Source organism: Lethenteron reissneri, chromosome 8 (assembly GCF_015708825.2).
Source record: "Lethenteron reissneri isolate LAM-NWPU_2019-01 chromosome 8, ASM1570882v1, whole genome shotgun sequence".
NCBI classification, from domain to species: domain Eukaryota; kingdom Metazoa; phylum Chordata; class Hyperoartia; order Petromyzontiformes; family Petromyzontidae; genus Lethenteron; species Lethenteron reissneri.
In genome coordinates this window covers 9,267,837-9,286,918 of record NC_083786.1, presented here as the reverse complement: position 1 = coordinate 9,286,918, position 19,082 = coordinate 9,267,837, and the positions used below count along the sequence as shown (strand labels likewise).

The following is a 19,082-nucleotide window of genomic DNA, read 5'->3' as shown; positions in this document are numbered from 1 at the left end:
TGTATCAATGCACGTCCTTTTATTTCAAGACGCGAGATCTCCTCGGTTTCCATGACCTTTCTTGCAAGGTAGAGTCTTTACAAAATGCGACCCCCCCTCTCCCCCCTTTGTATTGTTTTATGTACAGTATATACACGTTTGTACACATTACTGTGATAAATACAGTATACAATTGCAGGCACTGCGTGGGGCAGTGCTGTTGAAGCTCAGGCTGAAAAGGGAAAAAAAAACGTGGAGAAGGGTCATCGCCCCTAAACGTCACCTTATTAATACAATTTATATGCAGCTACATGAAGCATTCGGCTTATCTGCATTGTATAGTATGCACTGTAGCCTGCGTATTACAAAGACACCCAAGGTAGTCTTTTAGACTATCGGGGCAAGTGCTGTTTGCGAGCACCCATTAAGGCCGGCCACGGTCACGTTTCTGAAGGGGATGGTATGGCCAGGACCATGCATGCCCGGCCGTCTTTGTCTTCTCTGTGCTGATATTGGCCACCGCTCATTTTTAGGCTGAGTAGACCTAGTTGAGGCACGGGCTACGTCTGGGGTATATGCGTGGCCAGGAATCGAACCCTGGTTTTCGAGTTTGCAGTGCAGCAAGGGAACCACCACAATACCGCTACACACACACACACTAAACAAAGATACCCCGGTAGCCTTTTAGACTGTTGGGGCAAGTGCCGTTAGCGAGCACCCATTAAGGCCGGGACGGGGAAGATCTACTACGTGACACGGCCACGGCACACGAGGAGACGAGGATTTGTGTGGGCGAGGGTGATGTAGCCAACACCACGCCCGGCCGCCTTTGTCTCCCCAGTGCAGATGTTAACACATCACAAGCACTGTACGTACGACACAAAGTCGTCATGGGCGAGAATCGAACTCAGTTGGCCCGGTTTATAGCGCAGTGCTTCAAAGACACAGATTCCCCCCCCCCCCCATAACATAGCCTTTAACAGCCTGTTGAGGCAAGTGTCTGTTAGCGAGCACCTATTAAGGTACAGCACGGCAGATGGAGGGGTGGTGTAGCCACTACCACGCCCGGCCGTTTTTGTCTCCCCCAGTACAGACACACGCGGAATATTTTAAAAAATTCTCGAAACTTTTGAGGTCAAAAACGACCTACATGTGTTTTTTTTAAATTCCCCATTCATGTAACAATTTTTAATTTTCCAATTTTAAAACAAAAATAACAATATTATTGTTGTTATTTTTCGAGTCTCGAAATTCTCATCAAAATATGAAAAGCTATTGACAGAAATTCTGCTGATGATGAGATAAAAAAAATCGTAAACATTTCGGCTGAATAAGTTGTGCACATAGACCACATGGACCGTGCATATAACGCACTTAAGATTAATCGATCCACCACATGAATCGATCATTCTAGAGGCGCGGTTTAATACGGGGTGGCCCAAAAGTCAGGACACATAGGGTTATCTCATTTATTTTAACGCGAGCATTAAAACATTTCAATTGTCTCTTCTTTAAGCTAATATTTTATATTTTGGCACTATTAATATCCATTTTTGTTCCTACTTTTCAGATGACATTTACAAAACTGAACCAAGAACCCTGAATGAATTGAGACGAAACAGAATTGACGAATGTTCAAAGATTACAAGTTGTAATCTATTTTTTTTTTAATCCTAAATTAATTTCGAACGTGAATTCATGCATGGTGTATTCATGTTAATGGGAGTCAGTTTGAACATGTATTACAATAAATCCAATAACCCTATGTGATTTGTTTCAATAAATATAATAGCCCTACGTGTCCTAACTTTTGGGCCACCCTGCATATCCCTTGCACGTTTGCGTGAACCCTGCAGCCACTAGAGGCGCTACAATGCACCTGAATTATTTTTTTTATATAATTAATAAAGAAAAAAAAGTTTTTTTTAAATGAATCGAAGTCACAATTCCATCGATACCACTACCGCAATGAAATTATGTATCACTTATTTATATTGAGTGACTTGCTTACCATTATTTTACCGTTCTGTAACCCGCTGACCCGCCCCATACTGGACGCGCGCGTGGAACAAACAAAAGAAAATAGCTTCTTAGCTCATTGGATTTTTCCTCCGGTCCAAAAACAAAGATATCCCCCATTCTGCATTGACGTCGAACTCACTCAAAGCAGCCGTTAGAATGTGCGCGCGTCAAGGGCACGCGACTCTGCACCGAGGAGTGTGCCGTGACCGATGGCGATTCTGCCCACGGACCAGAGGTTGCAACCGGGTACCCAATACCCGTACCCTACTCAATACCCGGCTACCCGTACCCGGCCAGGTACGGGTACCCGTTTGCGACCCTGTTGCGGCCGGGTACGGGTAAAGGTAGACCGTGAGTCACTGGTGAGTCACCGATTGTCACTCATTTCCCAACGTCTTGTCTCTTCTCACAATTCAAGTTCCTAGAATCAACCCACCCGCGCCTGCAACATGGCTTCATCCCAGAGGTTGCAATCAGGTACCTGATACCCGTACCCGGCCGGGTACGGGTACGGCCGGGTACGGGTACCCGTTTGCGACCCTGGTGCGGCCGGGTACGGGTAAGGAATCAAAACCCGCTTGCGACCTCTGCCACGGACGGTAACGTTCACAGGGAACAGCCTCGGCCGCCACGTGACCCACGTCCCCCCCCCCCCCCGTAGGCAGAGGACGACGGCGAGCACGTGCAGTGGACGGTCACCACTCGCCACTTCAGGTGTCACGTGCCTTGGATACGTACGGGGGCAGGATACTCCCCCACCCCCTGAACCCCTCCCCAACCCAACCCTGTTCAAGGTACCCTCTGCGGTCTGGGGGTAGTCCACCCCCTGCCTCTGCCACAGTGCTATTCGCGTGGTGCTAAACAGCTCACGTGACACCGGGTGTCTACAGATAAAGGCGCAGCCCCGAAACTGCCAGCTCACGTCACACTGCTGGCAAGAAGAGCCAGTGCTCCAATCAAGGGGGTCACTTGGTCTTCTCTTCCACGCTGGCCAGACCGTCTCGACATTGGCAGGAGAACCCACACTTCACCCCACCACAAGCAACCCATCGGTCGACTTGCTGCGGTCCGACCTGCCCGATACTGATGGGTGGACAGAGGCGGGGAAAGGGGATTTAAGAAACTTGCAACATCGTTGCAGCTGCCGCGCCTGGAGATCGAGTTCAAACGGTGGCCTCTGGATTGCAAGTCCGGTGCGATATTCGGCCGTGGCACCATCAACGGATATCTATTCTGATGTGCCTATGTTGATTTGTCTATACTGATGTGTCTATACTGATGTGTCTATACAGTATGTACACGTATGCAATATGTAAATGGAATTAGTATAGAAATGCAGTTTGGACACAGCGTTCAGAAAGCTGCCACTTCAATTGACCAGTCGAGGGGTCGACTCAGCCTATCATTCCGTAGGGGTTGATAAAACGAGTACCACTTTGCAGGATGTAAACGGTGGTCGTCTCACGGAGAGACCGAGGCCCGCCATGGGAACGTGGAATTACCCGCCGGCTATGCTCAGGAACGCCAACTAACATGATCCCTTAACCATTGCTGGTGATGTGTCACCTGTGAAAGATAGAAAATACGGACTGATTAAGAGCCCTTTTCTCAATCCACTGCTGGACGAAGGCCTCCCCACGCCGCGTCGGTCGCGGGGGTTATTTGACCATACTTCACCACGCTGGTCAGTGCAGGGGTGGGGCTGCGCAGAAACCAGTGCAGGTATCGCCCGCCACCGATCAGTCTCCAGTCACCGTGTTCGCAGCAGCAGCGCAGCAGTGTGCAAAAAACCCCGCTGCGCCGCCGCCGGCGCTCACCCCTCGACGACGTCAAGTGACGATGACGCCGCGGCCACGTGGCCCTGCACATCACTGGCGCGGGTCGGCTGCTGCGGCTGCGAGCGCACCGCAGCCGGGAGCTTGCGCCGGTGAGCGGCGCGGCTCCTCCTCCTCCGCCGCCGCCGCCGCTGCCGCCACCGCCGCCGCCTGCCCGTCACGGGAGCAGTCAAGGACGCAATCGCGGCGCCACACATCGCCGTGCAGTTCCTGAGCGCACCGCGTCGACGGCTGTGCGTAAGCGCGGAGGTGCCTGCGGACATCTTGATGATGGTGGTGCTGATGATGATTGTTGTTATTCTGCTGCTGCTGCTGATGATGATGATCCGGATGGTGGTGATGATGATGCGGATGGTTATCTCGGGACTGATGCTCTAAACCCTGTAGTCGAAGTTCATCCTGCTGTTGCGGCAGCTGCTGCTGATGATGATGCTGTTGCTGCTGGTGATGTTGCTGATGATGATGTTGCTGCTGCTGGTGATGATGTTGCTGATGATGATGCTGCTGCTGCTGCTGTGTGGACATGAGTGGGAATCCGCACCCCGTGTAGGGGGCGCACGTCCCGTAGCCGTGATTCGTCACGGGAACGACGCTCGCGCCGCCGTAATCTCCCGCTCCGTCCTCCAGCGCCGTGTCCGCGAGGCTGCCTCGCCCTTGCTGCTGCTGCTGCTGGTAATGGTGGTGGTGATGGTGGTGGTGATGGTGGTGGTGGTAATGGTAGTGGTTCTGATTGGCAGCCGGGCAGTGTCCGCCTCCACCTCCTCCGCCTCCGCACGCATTGAGCACCGGGTAAAAGCGCATGTGCGGAGGATGGTGATGCTGATGAGGTTGATGATGCTGATGCTGTGGGTGTTGTTGGTGGTGCTGCGCTCGGGATGTCGAAATGCTACCGCCTTCCCCGCCCTCCTCCTCCTCCTCCTCATCCTCCTCCTCATCCTCCTCCTCCTCATCCTCCTCCTCATCTTCTTCCTCTTCTACCTCCTCCTCTTCCTCGTCCTCTTCCGCGTCTTCCTCCCCGTCGCCGCCACCGCCGACCGCCCCGTCCGGCTCGTCCTCCACGCGGGGCCTCTTGCTCGACACGGCGAGACCCCCCGGGGCCTCGGGGTAGTGGTAGTGGGCCTCGGGCACCTGCGACGTCCAGGGACCGGGCCCCCAGGGCCCCAGGCAGGCCGACTCCCAGCCGCTGGAAAAGGGCCCCGTGGCGGGCACCGGCCAGCCCTGGGCCGGCGAGGGAGGCGGGAAGCAGGAGGAGGAGGCGGCGGCGGCCGCGGCGGCGGCGGCGGCGGCGCCCAGGCGGAGACGTCTCACGAGGTTGTTGATGAGAACGGAGCGGCGGAGCAGCGCCTCGGGGTCATCGAGCAGCTGCAGCTTGCGCATGGAGAGGTTGTGCAGGCGTAGGCGCTCCTCAGGCACGCACAGGCCCTGGATGGGGGGTGGGGTGGGGTAGAGTCGAAGGCATCGTTGTTAGTTTGGCGGTCGTCATTGCAGCAGAGGTCGCAACCGGGTACCCGATACCCGTACCCTACCCCATACCCGGCCGGGTACGGGTACGGGTAGGCCGTGAGTCACTGGTGAGTAACTGTTTGTCACTCATTTCGGGTAGGGTACGGGTACGGGTAGGGAACGGGTACCCGTACCCGGCCGGATACGGGTAAGGAATCAAAACCCGTTTGCGATCTCTGCATTGCAGGCAACTGTTTGCGTAGTCGTCTCATTAATTGCCGGCAGATTTCTGGGTTGGAATCTCGACACGGCCAAGCTTCGTGCCCCGAACACTTGGCAGGAATCTCCTGAAAACTCGAGTCGTGAGACTCGGTGAAGATTTACTGGGTGACCAAGCAGAACGGAAATCATCAGCAACACCAACACCCAACTTGTCGACGTTATTTTTATCATTAATATTACCATCACCCCCGTCATTATCATCTCGAGTATCAACAATGAGAGCTGTCATCATCATCGTCATCATAGCGGTGGTGTTTGTGATCATCATCATTATCATCACTCGTGATCGCAAATAAGGACGCTCGTTATTATCATCATCAACACCATCGTCGATGTCATGCTGAGACCAGGACAGTCTCAGCTGTGTGACCTCCTGGGTCACCAAATTGAAAAGAAAGGAATCAACAAGACTAAACACGGCAAGGAAAAAAAAAGACAATCTAAATTGAGAGTCGAGCGGGCCACGTTACGTGCGAAAGAGAAAACACTGCATGAATTAAACACGGTTGTTAAATCAGATAAATTAAAGAGCTGTTATCGGTTGCGAACGCCGGCACCGGGGAGACAAAGGTGGAGAGAGGTGCGGGTCACACCACGCAGGGAAACAGCACTTGACCCAACAGTGTACACAGGCTATACGGGAGTGGGGGGAATCTTTGTCTTCGGTATAAACCAACCAGGCACGCGAGAGCTCAGGGTCCCTAGCAGCTCAAGGGGCCCCGGGAATTGGCGAAGAAAATACGGGTGACCCAAACATCGGCTCAAATGCAAATCCTCAATAAATAAATTAACGCGCGCTAATTAACATAAAAAGCCAATTAGTCTCTGTCATCTCTATCTCGTCCGCACATCCCTTCTCTCATCTCACCGCACACCTCTCATCGACGCCTCTCTCCCCCTCTCATCCGCACGACATCGTCCACATCCCTTCTGTCATCTCACTAGGAGTTTAAAATTAAAAGTGGTGCGGTAAGAGGAGGGAGGAGGAGGGGGTGAATGGAAGGAAGGAAGGCCCCAAAAACGGAATTCTACATAGGCATCTGCTTAACGCGACACGCGTGGCACCACGGAGGCATTACCATGCAACGCGGATTTATTTTCTTAAGAGCCGGCGGAGGACAGACAGGCGGGGAGGAGTGGGGGGGGGGTGGGTTTGGGAGACAGACGCGTGCGGAGAGAGATGGGTGCCTCCACCACTACCCCGATAACGCACGCAATCCTATCCCTGGCCATTCAGCGGACGGACGGACGGGGGGGGAGGGGTTCTAGCCCACCCCCGAGAAAATTGTGAACCCCCCACGGTGCGATGCTCCGCACGGTTAACTTCTGTGTGCGCGTAATTTCGTTCCTCGGTGTCGCGGTGCATTGTGGATACCTCGCGTACGAGACACGACGGCGGTGGGACCGTAGACAGGCGGACAGATTTAAATAAATGAAGCCCCCCCCCACCCACCCCACCCCCAATTCTCCCCTGCCCGCCGTTAACTGGTGAAAAATATTCGCTTGAATACGAGGAAGTGGGTTATTTTGGTTACCCCTATGTGCGCGTGTCTGTCTTTGTAGGCACTGCACCGCGTGTGTGTGTGTGTGTGTGCTTTAATGTATGTATAGGTCGACTCGATTGAAAATGAGTGCTCGGTGCAGTACGGAAAAATGAACACTGGGGAGACAAAGATGGAGGGGCGTGGGTCTGATCACCCCCCTCTCCACCTCGTGCGACTTGGCAGCATTTATAGGTGCCGGCTAACAGCCCTGACACCGACGGTCTGTCTGGCTATACAGGGGAGCTTGTACGCTACATATATGTGTATATGTATGTGCATGGATGTCTGTAAGTATGCGCGTGTTTAGCTGGTGAGTTCGTCGCACTGCGTGACAAACTCACCAGACCCGGCTTCAAATCCCGGCCAAGGCGAACAACATCAGTGGTGATTATCTGAACTGTGCTGGGCCTCCCCTATAACGGAGTGACTGGTGCAGTGAGTAATACAGCAGCACGGGGGAGACAAAGGCGGATGGCCGTAGTTATGGCCACACTACTCCTCGTGTGTGCCGTGCCAGCGGTTATAGGTTGGGCGCTAACAGCACTTACGCCAATTGTCTATGTAGGCTCCGCGGGGGATGTGTCTTTGTGCAGGTATGTATTGTGTGTGCGTGTAATTGTGTGTACGTGCATGTACGTACATGTCTGCACTATGTACATGGTGTGTGTACCACTATTTACTTCGGCGGAGACTTGCGTCCCCACAGATGTACGGTAAGTCAGTCAGTCTTAGGTACAATGTCCACAACCATACATCTAACTCCTAAACCGCTAACCCATAATCCTGACCCCTAAACACTAATACCATGCCATCATCATAACCCCTAAACCCCAAACTTCTCATCCTAACACTTAACCCTAAGCCTATCCTCTAACCCTAAATCCTAACTTTAACCCTAACCTTAAACCCCCAAACCCTTAACCCTTGGCGTAACCCTTTAAACCGTAACGCTTAAGCTTTTATAACCTCTTGAGCTTACACGACATCTAAATGTAATGGCGTTCATTTGACATTTCATCAACTGGTCGGTTGGGGAAGTGAGAATTGGAAAGGACCCAACGGAGCGCCTGTGATTGGATGAGACGGGGACGTGCAACCAAGTAAAGAGCTGTGATTGGATGGAAATATTGGCCTGTGATTGGATATTAATTTGTGGGGGCAGTAGATTCTGCCATGCACGTGGTATCAGCGTCACAGCTTGGGTCCAGGTATGTGAGCATGTATGTTATGCATAATAAATGTTTTTGGGTTAGATCGCGTAAGTATACATGTGTCGTAACCCTCCACCACCCGACACAGACAATTAGTTACTACTTCAGCCCACCGGTGTGTTGCCGAGTAAATCCACAACATTTACAATTTGAGTTCGACGTTTCGCTGGTAATTACAGCCAACATCAAGCCAATAACATTTATACTTACGCGATGTAACCCAAAAACCTTCATTATAAATAATATTGGTCGCGAAAGCCTACGTGTAAAAATGTATGTTATGTATATTCTTGGTTTTGTCGGTAAAGTCACGTAGAAGGGAAATAATAACATAATGTAAATATAAAACAATAACAATTCTCACGACGTTTCGACTGCAACACAAGCAATCATTATCAGGTGTGAAATCCACAGCAAGAAAATTAGAAAAAAGTTTTTTTTCTTGCTGCTGCAGGCGTCAGGGTTGGGATCGACCCCACGACCTCCTGCGTACCATGCGAGGTAGTCAACATCTCGCCATCATAGCGCCCTATGGCGTACCGTGCATACATTCACACATATCCGTATATGCATATATAGAAAAAATCATATAAATTATACTGGTCAACACACTTTTTCTGGCTATCACATCAGGTTTTTGAGATATAAAATATTGCATTTTCAATCAAACCTGCAGAAGAAAAATATTAAATAAATGTGGATATCTACATAAAATTATATTATAACACACTATCTTAAAAATACAGCACCATATTTTAACACTAAAGCAGTCACTGACTCGCAACAACTTGCAATCATAAGTGACAAGAGTTAATTTCGGGTAAAATCAATGAAAATGGGGTATGCCGAGAGCATAAAAATGAGATGTGATAGAGCAAATCTGAGATCAGATCTGGAATCGGCACCCTGAAAAAGTCCAGGCCAGAAAAAAAGTTGTTTTTTGTTGACCAGTGTTATTATTTGTGTAGCGCACGTACCCCGTGCAGCCAGCTCGGCATGTGTCCTTCGTGGTGGGCACAGTCTCGGTGCTTCCGCTTGAGTGTCGTGATCTCGGTGGCGCCCTGAAGCGGCACGGCCAGGCGCTCACCGCACGCCGACTCTGCGGAGAGGGCAGCCAACACCGCACACGTCGGGGGGTCATCGTACAAAAACGTACGCACGCAGAGACGTGGACACGCGCGTGGATAATTATGCATACACACACACAGTCAGCATACAACACGTACACACACACGGACACACACGTAGACATGGATACACACATACACGGTCATCATACAACACGTACGCACGCATAGACGTGGACACGCGCATGGATAATTATGCGTACACACACATACATGGTCATCATACAACACGTACACACGCATGTACACACACGTAGACATGGATACACACATACACGGTCATCATACAATACGTACACACGCATAGACGTGGATACACACATGGATTATGCATACACACATACACGGGGTCATCACACAATTCGTACATGCACATAGATATGCGTACATAAAAAAGGCACAAAATCCCCATATAGCCTGAACACACTATTGGGACAAGTGCGATGAGCGAGCACCTATGAAGGCCAGCACAGCACACGAGGGGGGTGGGTGGCCAGCACCAGGCCCGGCCGCCTTTGTCTCCCCAGTAGCGATGTTTACACACCGCACCAGCTACTCATTTTGGTGTTGGCCGTGAGCGGGACGCCGGGTTCACACCACCGCTCCCAACAATTCACACAGAATACATACACACACAGGCACACATCCAAACAAATCCCCTATTACCTGTAGACCGTTGGGGCAAGTGCTGTTAATCTATTGAGGTCAACATCAGCACATGAGGGGGTGGTGTGGTTAGCATCACGCCCAACCGCCTTGCTCTCCCCAGTGCTGATATTTTGACACCACACGAGGTACTATTTTAAGGCTGAGTCGGCCAAGGGGAGGCCCAGGACTGGTTCAGATATAACTCTCCACTGATGCTAGCCATGGTTAACGATCAAATGCAGGTTAGCCGGGTTCATAGTGCAGTGAGTTCGCACTGTAACGTTATAACACATTCCTGCGGAGGGAGCTGGTAGGAACGTTGGGTTGCTCGGTCAATGGCCAAGGTCAACGGCGGCGTGGTGTATTCCGCAAATATGCCCGACTGTGAGGGCGGGCACAAGCCGGCGTGAGTAGGTTAAACGTTGAGTTTTATAAGGGCACCACGGGGTGACCAGCCCCTCCCCACCTAGCCCTTCCCCACCCTCCCCACCCAACCCCTCCCTCCCCACCCAGCCCCTCCCTGCACGACGGACGGACAGACACAATAATCCCCTGTGGGCTGGTGTAACCAGAGGTTCCTACCAGTATCAGTGGTCTATATATATGTGTCAATGTGCAGGTTACATTTATTAATATATAGAGAATGTTGTCCCCTTAGACGTGTGGGGCTTTCCCCTGGCACTCTGCTTTACTTTGAAAAGAAGAAGCATTCTGAACGAATCTAAGAGATTTAGTGAGGATGTGATGCATTATCAAAGGAGAAATTACTATAGTGCAAGCCTTGCATTCGTGAGAATATTTAAAGTTTTGGATTTATAAAAACAATAATTTGAAAATCAGACCTAGATCCAACATTTTGGATTATCTGGAATTTATTTTCTTTTTTTCTCGGAATGATCCGATAACGGAACGTCGCAGGAAATGACATCACTAACATGGTGTGTCGCGTCCACACTTTTCCCTCCAAAAGTGGTGCCACGTGGCATCGGTTGACGTCACTTTTGTTGCCACGTTAAATTGTTATACGATGCAAACCATCCACAAATCGGAGAATATATCCAATTTTGCTAAAAATGTTTTACACCTGAAATGTTTAGATATGAAACTCAACCCTAATATTTATTTAATCTCAATGGGATCTCAAACCCTTGTTTAACAATATAATCATTTGCCGTGTGTGTGTGTGTCCACGTGTGCATCAAGGTTGGTGCCCTGCTCTACAAATCCAGCACAGTTGACCTTAGTGGCGAGAGATATCTGACCCCGTCCTAGGCCTCCCCTAGCTCGACTCAGTCATTTAATAATACCCAGTGCGGTGTGTTAAATAATTCGTGTCGCCTTGTCTTTGACAATCAAACCAAGGAGGTCACCCGGTTTGCCATAGTTCATTGTAGTACAGTGTATGTATGTTGTGTGTATATGTGTCGAACTTCTTTCGCACCATACGTAGGCGCACCAACCGCTTACGCGAGCTCCCCCACACATTCCTCACCCCCCCCCCCCCCCCCCAATGACCGCACTCATCATGGCGCACGCAAATCGCACATCCTGTGTGACTCACGGGTTACAGGGTCGCGGGTTGGGGGGGGGGGGCGACGGGACGGTGACTCACGTGTGTATGTGTGTACGCTTTGTGAACTTCATTCGCGCCGTACGTGGCCATACCGGGAGTGTGGCCGTCGGGGTACGTTCGCTCGCACAGCTGCTGTCCAAACTCCGAGGGGGCCTCCCAGGCGGGGGCCGGCTCTGCGGGCAGTCCCCCGACCCCGCTCACAGGCAGCACGAGGGTCATTCCTCATCGGTTTAGGGGCGCACCCCCGAGGGCACGGCGTGGAAGGGTGTGGGGGTAGGGAGACCGCGAGGTTGGAGTGGTGGTGGTGGTTCAAGCGGCCGGTTGGGTTGGTGTCTCTCGCCCGGGGCAGCAAGAAGTCGAGATTCCTTTGTCCCGCGTAGAGCTGCGAAGGACGACAAAAAACAAACAACAACAACAGCAGCAGCGGCGGCAGCAATGATGAGCCTTAAGAATTAGTACTTAGCATCGGCATTGTGAATGCTAATCAAATTCGTATTGTTGTCGTTAGACGAGCACAGCGGTGAGCGCAATACATTCTTGACACGGCGACCTGAGTGCAATATCCAGCCGCGGATAACATCAGTGGCCGAGTAACTGCTGAACGGATCCTGCATGCATGCACCCCACCTCCTCCACCCCACCCCCGCCTTATACAGGAAAACCTCACAAAACCTCAAGACTCTTGACAAAAGTGCGGCAAAGCTATGTATGGCCATTATTTTTTTAAATTGAGAATTGCGCAAAGCGGTGGGGGCCAGTGATTATGGCACTGCACTATGACCCTGGCGACCTGCACTGACCTTGGTGATCTGAACTATGACCCCAACGACCTGCACTATGACCCCGGCGACCTGCACTATGACCCCGGCGATCTGCACTATGACCCCGGCGATCTGAACTATGACCCCAACGACCTGCACTATGACCCCGGCGATCTGAACTATGACCCCAACGATCTGCACTATGACCCCGGCGACCTGAACTATGACCCCAACGACCTGCACTATGACCCCGGCGGCCTGCACTATGACCCCAGCGACCTGGCCATGGTTCGCATCGACGGTGAGCGACTGCTGACCACCCCGCTTTCACTAACGGCGCTCACCAGTGTGGTGAAGTATGGTCAAAAGATCGTGATGATGGCGTGTGGAGCCATTTCACTAGCAGTAGATTTGCAAAGGGCTGGAGGTAAATGATGTCGTTATATATATGTGTATGTTAGCGCTTGTTGTGTCTTCTGTGGAACAATGTTCTGTTGGAAGGGAGACAGTGAAACGAACTCAGTGCCTGCCTTAAAAACCAGGCTGGAAAAAAATTGTTTATCATTATTTAAGATGAATTTCCTGGGCTTTAAGTATTTTTGTAGCTGTTTCTATACGTTAAAAGTTATTATCATCATGGGTCTATCAATTTTATTAGTCGTGGTCTAACGCATTATGTTTAACGTGGCTTCACTTTAAACGAGTTATATTCGATACATTTGAAAGAAATAGCTTGCAGCGGGTTTACAGTAAAAAATAACGCCGTTCCATTTGTTCGTAAAAATTATAATAATGAAAATTCACAGCCCTTAAAAAAAAACAGGGCTATGATTGAGCACAGGCCCAAAACGCCCATCGGTTAGCCACAAACAGCACTGTTAAAGAAGTCGCAATAGATAGCAGTGTCACTCGCTTATTTTAATTGCGCAAGGTTTTAAGACATTAGGGAAAGAGACGGTGATTGCAGGGAAATTGCAAAGTGGAGCGGTGCGAGTGAAGCAGCAGAAAGAGAGGCGTTGTGACCTGCGGTGTAGTGAGTGGGTGGGTGAGCGAATAAGCGGATGGGTGAGTGAGTGAGTAGGTGGGTGAGTGAGTGAGTGGGTTAGTGGGCGAGTGACTGGGTGAGTGGATGAGTGAGTCTGCGAGTGAGTGCATGAGGAAGTGTGTTGTTGTGACCTGCAGTGTGGTGGTGGCGATGGTGGTTGCACACAGTGAGTGGATTAATTAATGAGCGGACTTCACAGGACCAGTATCCATGGCCGTAGCTATAGATGAGTGATAAGGAGGGCAACTAACCACCGATGAGTGGGTGACTAGAGCGAATTAGGGAGTGCTAGATCAGACGCGCCACGGTGGCTAGGAGATGTTAATTACCTCGTCTGGTATACAGGAGGTAGTCGATTCGATCCCGACCCTGACGCTTGTAAATTTGGAGTTTGCGGTGTCTCTCTCCCCCGTGGTCGCGTGGATTTTTCTCCGGGCCCTCCGGTTTATCGCTCCACATTGAGAGCCAACGTGTGCTCAGTTAATTGTCTGCTATAAATTTCCACGTGGTCAGCCACTTTCGTTGAGCTGTCATTATTGAGAGCCAGGTCGCTGCTTAAAAAGAGCTACATAGCTCAGTGGGGCCTTACCCGGTAAAATAAAAAATAGTTTCGTTTGAGCAGTTTAGTTTTAGTCATCCTGACCGCTTTAGATTGGCTCCTATCGAGTGCGGTAACGGAGCAGGATACTAAAAATCAACTGCTGGATGATGGCCTCCCCATGCCATTGAAGGAAGGTTGCATGAGCAAACTTCACCACGCAGTGGAGCCGAGGACCGGTTTAGATACCACGCCACTCACGTTCAGCCACGGCCGGGAATCGAACCCGGATTGCCAGGCTTCGAATTGGTGAGGCTCACGGCATCCGTGTGCAAGCCCGCTAACTCCTGCGCCACCACTCCTAGAACACAACTGTGGACGTGTTGCTGGACGATTCGCATTGGCACGTGCGTGTGTGAATTACACGTGATACATTTTATCACGATGATGATGATGACGATACTATTGGCAGGTTTAATGACGTCATCATCACAAGTGACGTAGTCACGTGTATCCCTCTATTTAAGGAACGGAACAGGAGGATTTCTCCAGAAAATCTGGCTTCCGCCTGATGATGCCGGTTGTAATTACTGGCAAAACGTCGTACTCGGATTGTAGATGTTGTGGATTTGCTCTCCAACACACCGGTGTGCTGTACTAGTGACGAATTGGCACGTTCGGTTACCAATTGGCTGCGGAGGGTGGTGGCGTGTTTAACGACACATTTATATTTACGCGATCTAACCCAAAAAACCTCTATTAGGGATGCCATTAGTGATTACTATAATTGCCATCAGTTTTTTTGGCGTTAGATTGTGTAAGTATAATATTTATGCGCTTTAATTATAATCCTCCAGCACCCAACACGGCCAATCAAATCAAGTTGTCGGATAAGTGAAGGGTGAGAGTTAAAAAAAAACATTGACATTGTACTCTCCGCGGTCTCTCCCAAAGAAACCGCTCATAAATCATAATTATTGATCGTGCAATGAAAGTACCTCCAAAGATTGTTGATGTCATTGGCTCTGTAATCAGTAAAATTACACCACCCTGCCATGGCGATATGGAACTTCCATAGCTGATCAACGGAAAATTAGACTCTTTTTTTTTGCTTTTCAGATGTATTTTATTTATCTCGAGAGCGGAGTGCTTAGAGAGTAGCCACACAAATACGAGGAAAGCAAGACTCACACTCTGCAGAGTCATTCTGTCACCAACCTATTTTCTATACTGGAATAATACTTCGAGCCATCCCATAACTATGCTGTCCATCGAATATAACCCCAACTCAATTATCTAATGCCAGAAACGCTGCACCAAATTTGCAAAAACAATCATTGGCTATACACCGTGTTATACGATTGCACGTTAGAATATTTTTGGAGAGTTATAATTTACTGATAGGGAAGTTACAGCCCTCTGTCAATCCCCTGCTGGAGACGGCTTCCCTTGTGCCTTGTCACTGATGGGGAGTTGTTTGACCATACTTCACCACGCTCTGGTCAATGTAGGTAGGTGAAGGGAAGGTGGACTGGGTGTCAGGACCGGTTCAGATGTCACTCGGTACTGATGCTAGCCGTGGCCGGGAATCAAACTCGGCTCGCTTAGGTTAGTATTGCACTGCGCTGCCACGACCCACATCGCTCTCACTCAGATGATACCCACCACAGCATCTCGTATATGCACTTCGCGTTACACACGAAGACCCACCGTTTGAAGGTGTTCATCAGCTGCCAAAATGTTGCATCCGGTGTGTTTGGAGGCTGTGCAATCAAATTAAGCTACTCTGTCACACTTAAAAGTTGGGACCTTCATTTGAAAAAAAATACTAGTACCTTGCATTTTTCAATACTGCACAACATAGTACTGTACTGTACACGTGCAATTGCGCGTGACCGAATCAACCAGAATGCAACCAGATCTCGGAAGCCAAGCAGTCACTGTTGTTGTGCTCTACTCTCTATGCTCCCCGCTTTCACCAACCCGCACTGATCAGCGTGGTGAGATATGGTCAAACGCCCCCCACCACCTCCAACACTACTCGCCCTGCGTGGGAAGGCCCTCATTCATCCAGCAGCGGGGTCCGAAAGTGGCCTGTAACTCATTCAATTTTAAATGATGACATGGCTCAGCAGAAACATTTCCACCACGAAATGCAAATGTGAGAAGGGCCGCGCATCTCTCGAAGGCGTAACTTGGGAGTGAGACAGACAGACAGGAGGGAGATGAGCGACGTGGACTGGAAGAACGCGTGCACGCGAGTCACAGTCATCATCACATCGACCGCGTGTTCGAGAAGAGTAAACTCGGAAGGGACGATTGCCAGCGGCCGCGACTAACGGCGGAGTGGCAGCCAAAAGCGAGATGCGGTGCCACAACGTTGGGCCCCGGAGATGGCCCAATGATTTGCAGGCACACGCCACCACAACGTTGGCTTCGCACGTCAGTTGCGTACAAAGGGTGACACGTGCGAGCGGACCAGTGGTAATGAGTGTTTACGCGTAGGCTAGCACGTGTAAGGGGGGGGGGGTAAGTACATACACGCATCTAGACGATAGACGAACGGACGCTTGTACGCCGAATTGAGTGTTTGGCCATCGTGTTGGCAACGTAGCAGTCGCGTAGAGAACAATGGACACAAGGGGTACACTACTCACACGTGTACACAGCCCTGTGTACACAGCCCTGTGTACAATGCACGCCGGGACGGTGCATCAGTCGGTCGTGTGGTCAGCACCACGCCCTGCCACCTTTGTTTCCCCAGCGCTGGTGTTAACACACCGAACCAGGTACGACTCATTTAAGGTTGAGTCGAGCTAGGGGATGCACAGGGCCAGGAAGATTTCAGGCGGCGCTGTAAAGCCGTGGCCGGGAATCGAAATTGGGTGTCTGCGTTCCTCATATTCACGTCCACGAACGCCTCGACATACACCTACACACACCACACACGACACACACCTACACACACTCCACACACACCTACACACACTCCACACACCACACACGACACACACAACACTCACACACCCACACCTACACCCACCACACACGACACACACCTACACACACACCACATAGACACCACACACACACCACACACACACGACACACACACACCCCACACACACGACACACACAACACACACACACCTACACACACCTACACACACACTTACACTCACACACCTACACACACCACACACACCTACACCCACCACACAGGACACACACCTACACACCCACACTTACACTCACACCCACACCTAAACACACCGCACACGACACACACCTACACACACACCACACACCTACACACACACTCACACCTACATACAAACCAAACACGACACACACCTATCCATACACCACTCACACACACAACACTCACACACAACACCCACACACACCACACACACACACACACCTACACCCACCACACACGACACACACCTACACACACTTACACGCAAACACAAAACCGTGTTGCACGCTGCAATGGAGCCGCTCACTTTTTTTTACTCCAACCGGGACTCAACACCGCGACTCGTAACCCACCCGGCTCAATCCCCATCCCACCATTCTCTCCATCCCCGGCACGCCTCTCCCACTCTCTCTCTCTCTCTTCACGTCTCACCTGCGGCTCTCAGAACTCACCGGCGAATCGACGGAGACCCTTGCTCGGCTGAGCCCTGGTCCCAGCTCTCTCCCCGAACGGGCGATGCGATCTCTCTTCCGGCGACAGCAACGATCCTCCTCCTCCTACTCCTCCTCCTCCTCCCCACCACCACCGCCAGCCACGCACGCTTGCTCATGAATCGCAGCAGCCCAACCTTAAAACTCGCTGCCGACCGCTCGCTCTACCCTCATCCGTGCCTCATTCTGTCCGCCTGTATCAGCGCACGAGTGCGATGAGCGCAACGCAAAACTAACGGGGGTGTACTATCACGCGAAGATGAACCTCGACACTTGAGTGTTGATGATGATCGCGCTATCGCGTTCGTTTCTGCCCGGTAATTGGTCGTAATTGTTTCTACCCCCCCCCCCGACCCCCGCGAACGGGCACGCAGCGCTGTAACACAGCCGCGAGCTCTGGGTTGATGCCCCGTGCACATGAGCACATGAGTGGTGGTGGTGGCGGCAGCAGCAGCAGCGTGTCCTGCGTGCCGTGTGTCAGTGGCGCGCGCGCGTGTGTGGGGGGTGCGGGGCGCGCATTCCACGCGGCGCGTGGGAGGAGGAGAAGGAGGCGTGGACGGCGCGATGATGGTGGTGGTGGTGGAGTAAGGGTGGTGGTGGTGGAGTAAGGGTGGTGGTGGTGGTGGTGGAGTAAGGGTGGTGGTGGTGGAGTAAGGGTGGTGGTGGAGTAAGGGTGGTGGTGGTGGTGGAGTAAGGGTGGTGGTGGAGTAAGGGTGGTGGTGGTGGAGTAAGGGTGGTGGTGGTGAGTAAGGGTGGTGGTGGTGGAGTAAGGTGGGTGGAGTAAGGGTGGTGGTGGTGGAGTAAGGGTGGTGGTGGTGGAGTAAGGGTGGTGGTGGTGGAGTAAGGTGGTGTGGTGGAGTAAGGGTGGTGGTGGTGGAGTAAGGGTGTGGTGGAGTAAGGGTGGTGGTGGAGTAAGGGTGGTGGTGAAGTAAGGGTGGTGGTGGTGGTGAGTAAGGGTGGTGGTGGTGGAGTAAGGGTGGTGGTGGTGGAGTAAGGGTGGTGGTGGAGTGGTGATGATGGAGTAAGGGTGGTGGTGGTGTGGAGTAAGGGTGGTGTGGTGGAGTAAGGGTGGTGGTGGTGGAGTAAGGGTGATGGTGGTGGAGTAAGGGTGGTGGTGGTGGAGTAAGGGTGGTGGTGGTGGAGTAAGGGTGGTGGTGGTGGTGGAGTAAGGGTGGTGATGGTGGAGTAAGGGTGGTGGTGGTGGAGTAAGGGTGGTGGTGTGGAGTAAGGTGGTGGTGGAGTAAGGGTGGTGGTGGTGGAGTAAGGGTGGTGGTGGTGGAGTAAGGGTGGTGGTGGTGGAGTAAGGGTGGTGGTGGTGGAGTAAGGGTGGTGGTGGAGTAGGTGGTGGTGAGTAAGGGTGGTGGTGGAGTAAGGGTGGTGG

At 51.5% G+C, this 19,082-nt stretch overlaps 1 protein-coding gene across 1 annotated transcript; it reads right to left on the bottom strand.

Moving 5' to 3' along the window:
• LOC133362467 (box A-binding factor-like) lies at positions 1-18,178 on the bottom strand. Its single transcript, XM_061581420.1, has 4 exons — positions 17,663-18,178; positions 11,757-12,046; positions 9,294-9,415; positions 1-5,258 (listed from the first exon to the last, which is right to left on the bottom strand). Exons 2-4 carry the CDS (start codon positions 11,881-11,883, stop codon positions 3,870-3,872), a joined length of 1,638 nt encoding a protein of 545 aa, XP_061437404.1. The 5' UTR covers positions 11,884-12,046; positions 17,663-18,178; the 3' UTR covers positions 1-3,869.
• Between the last annotated feature and the right edge of the window lie 904 nt (positions 18,179-19,082).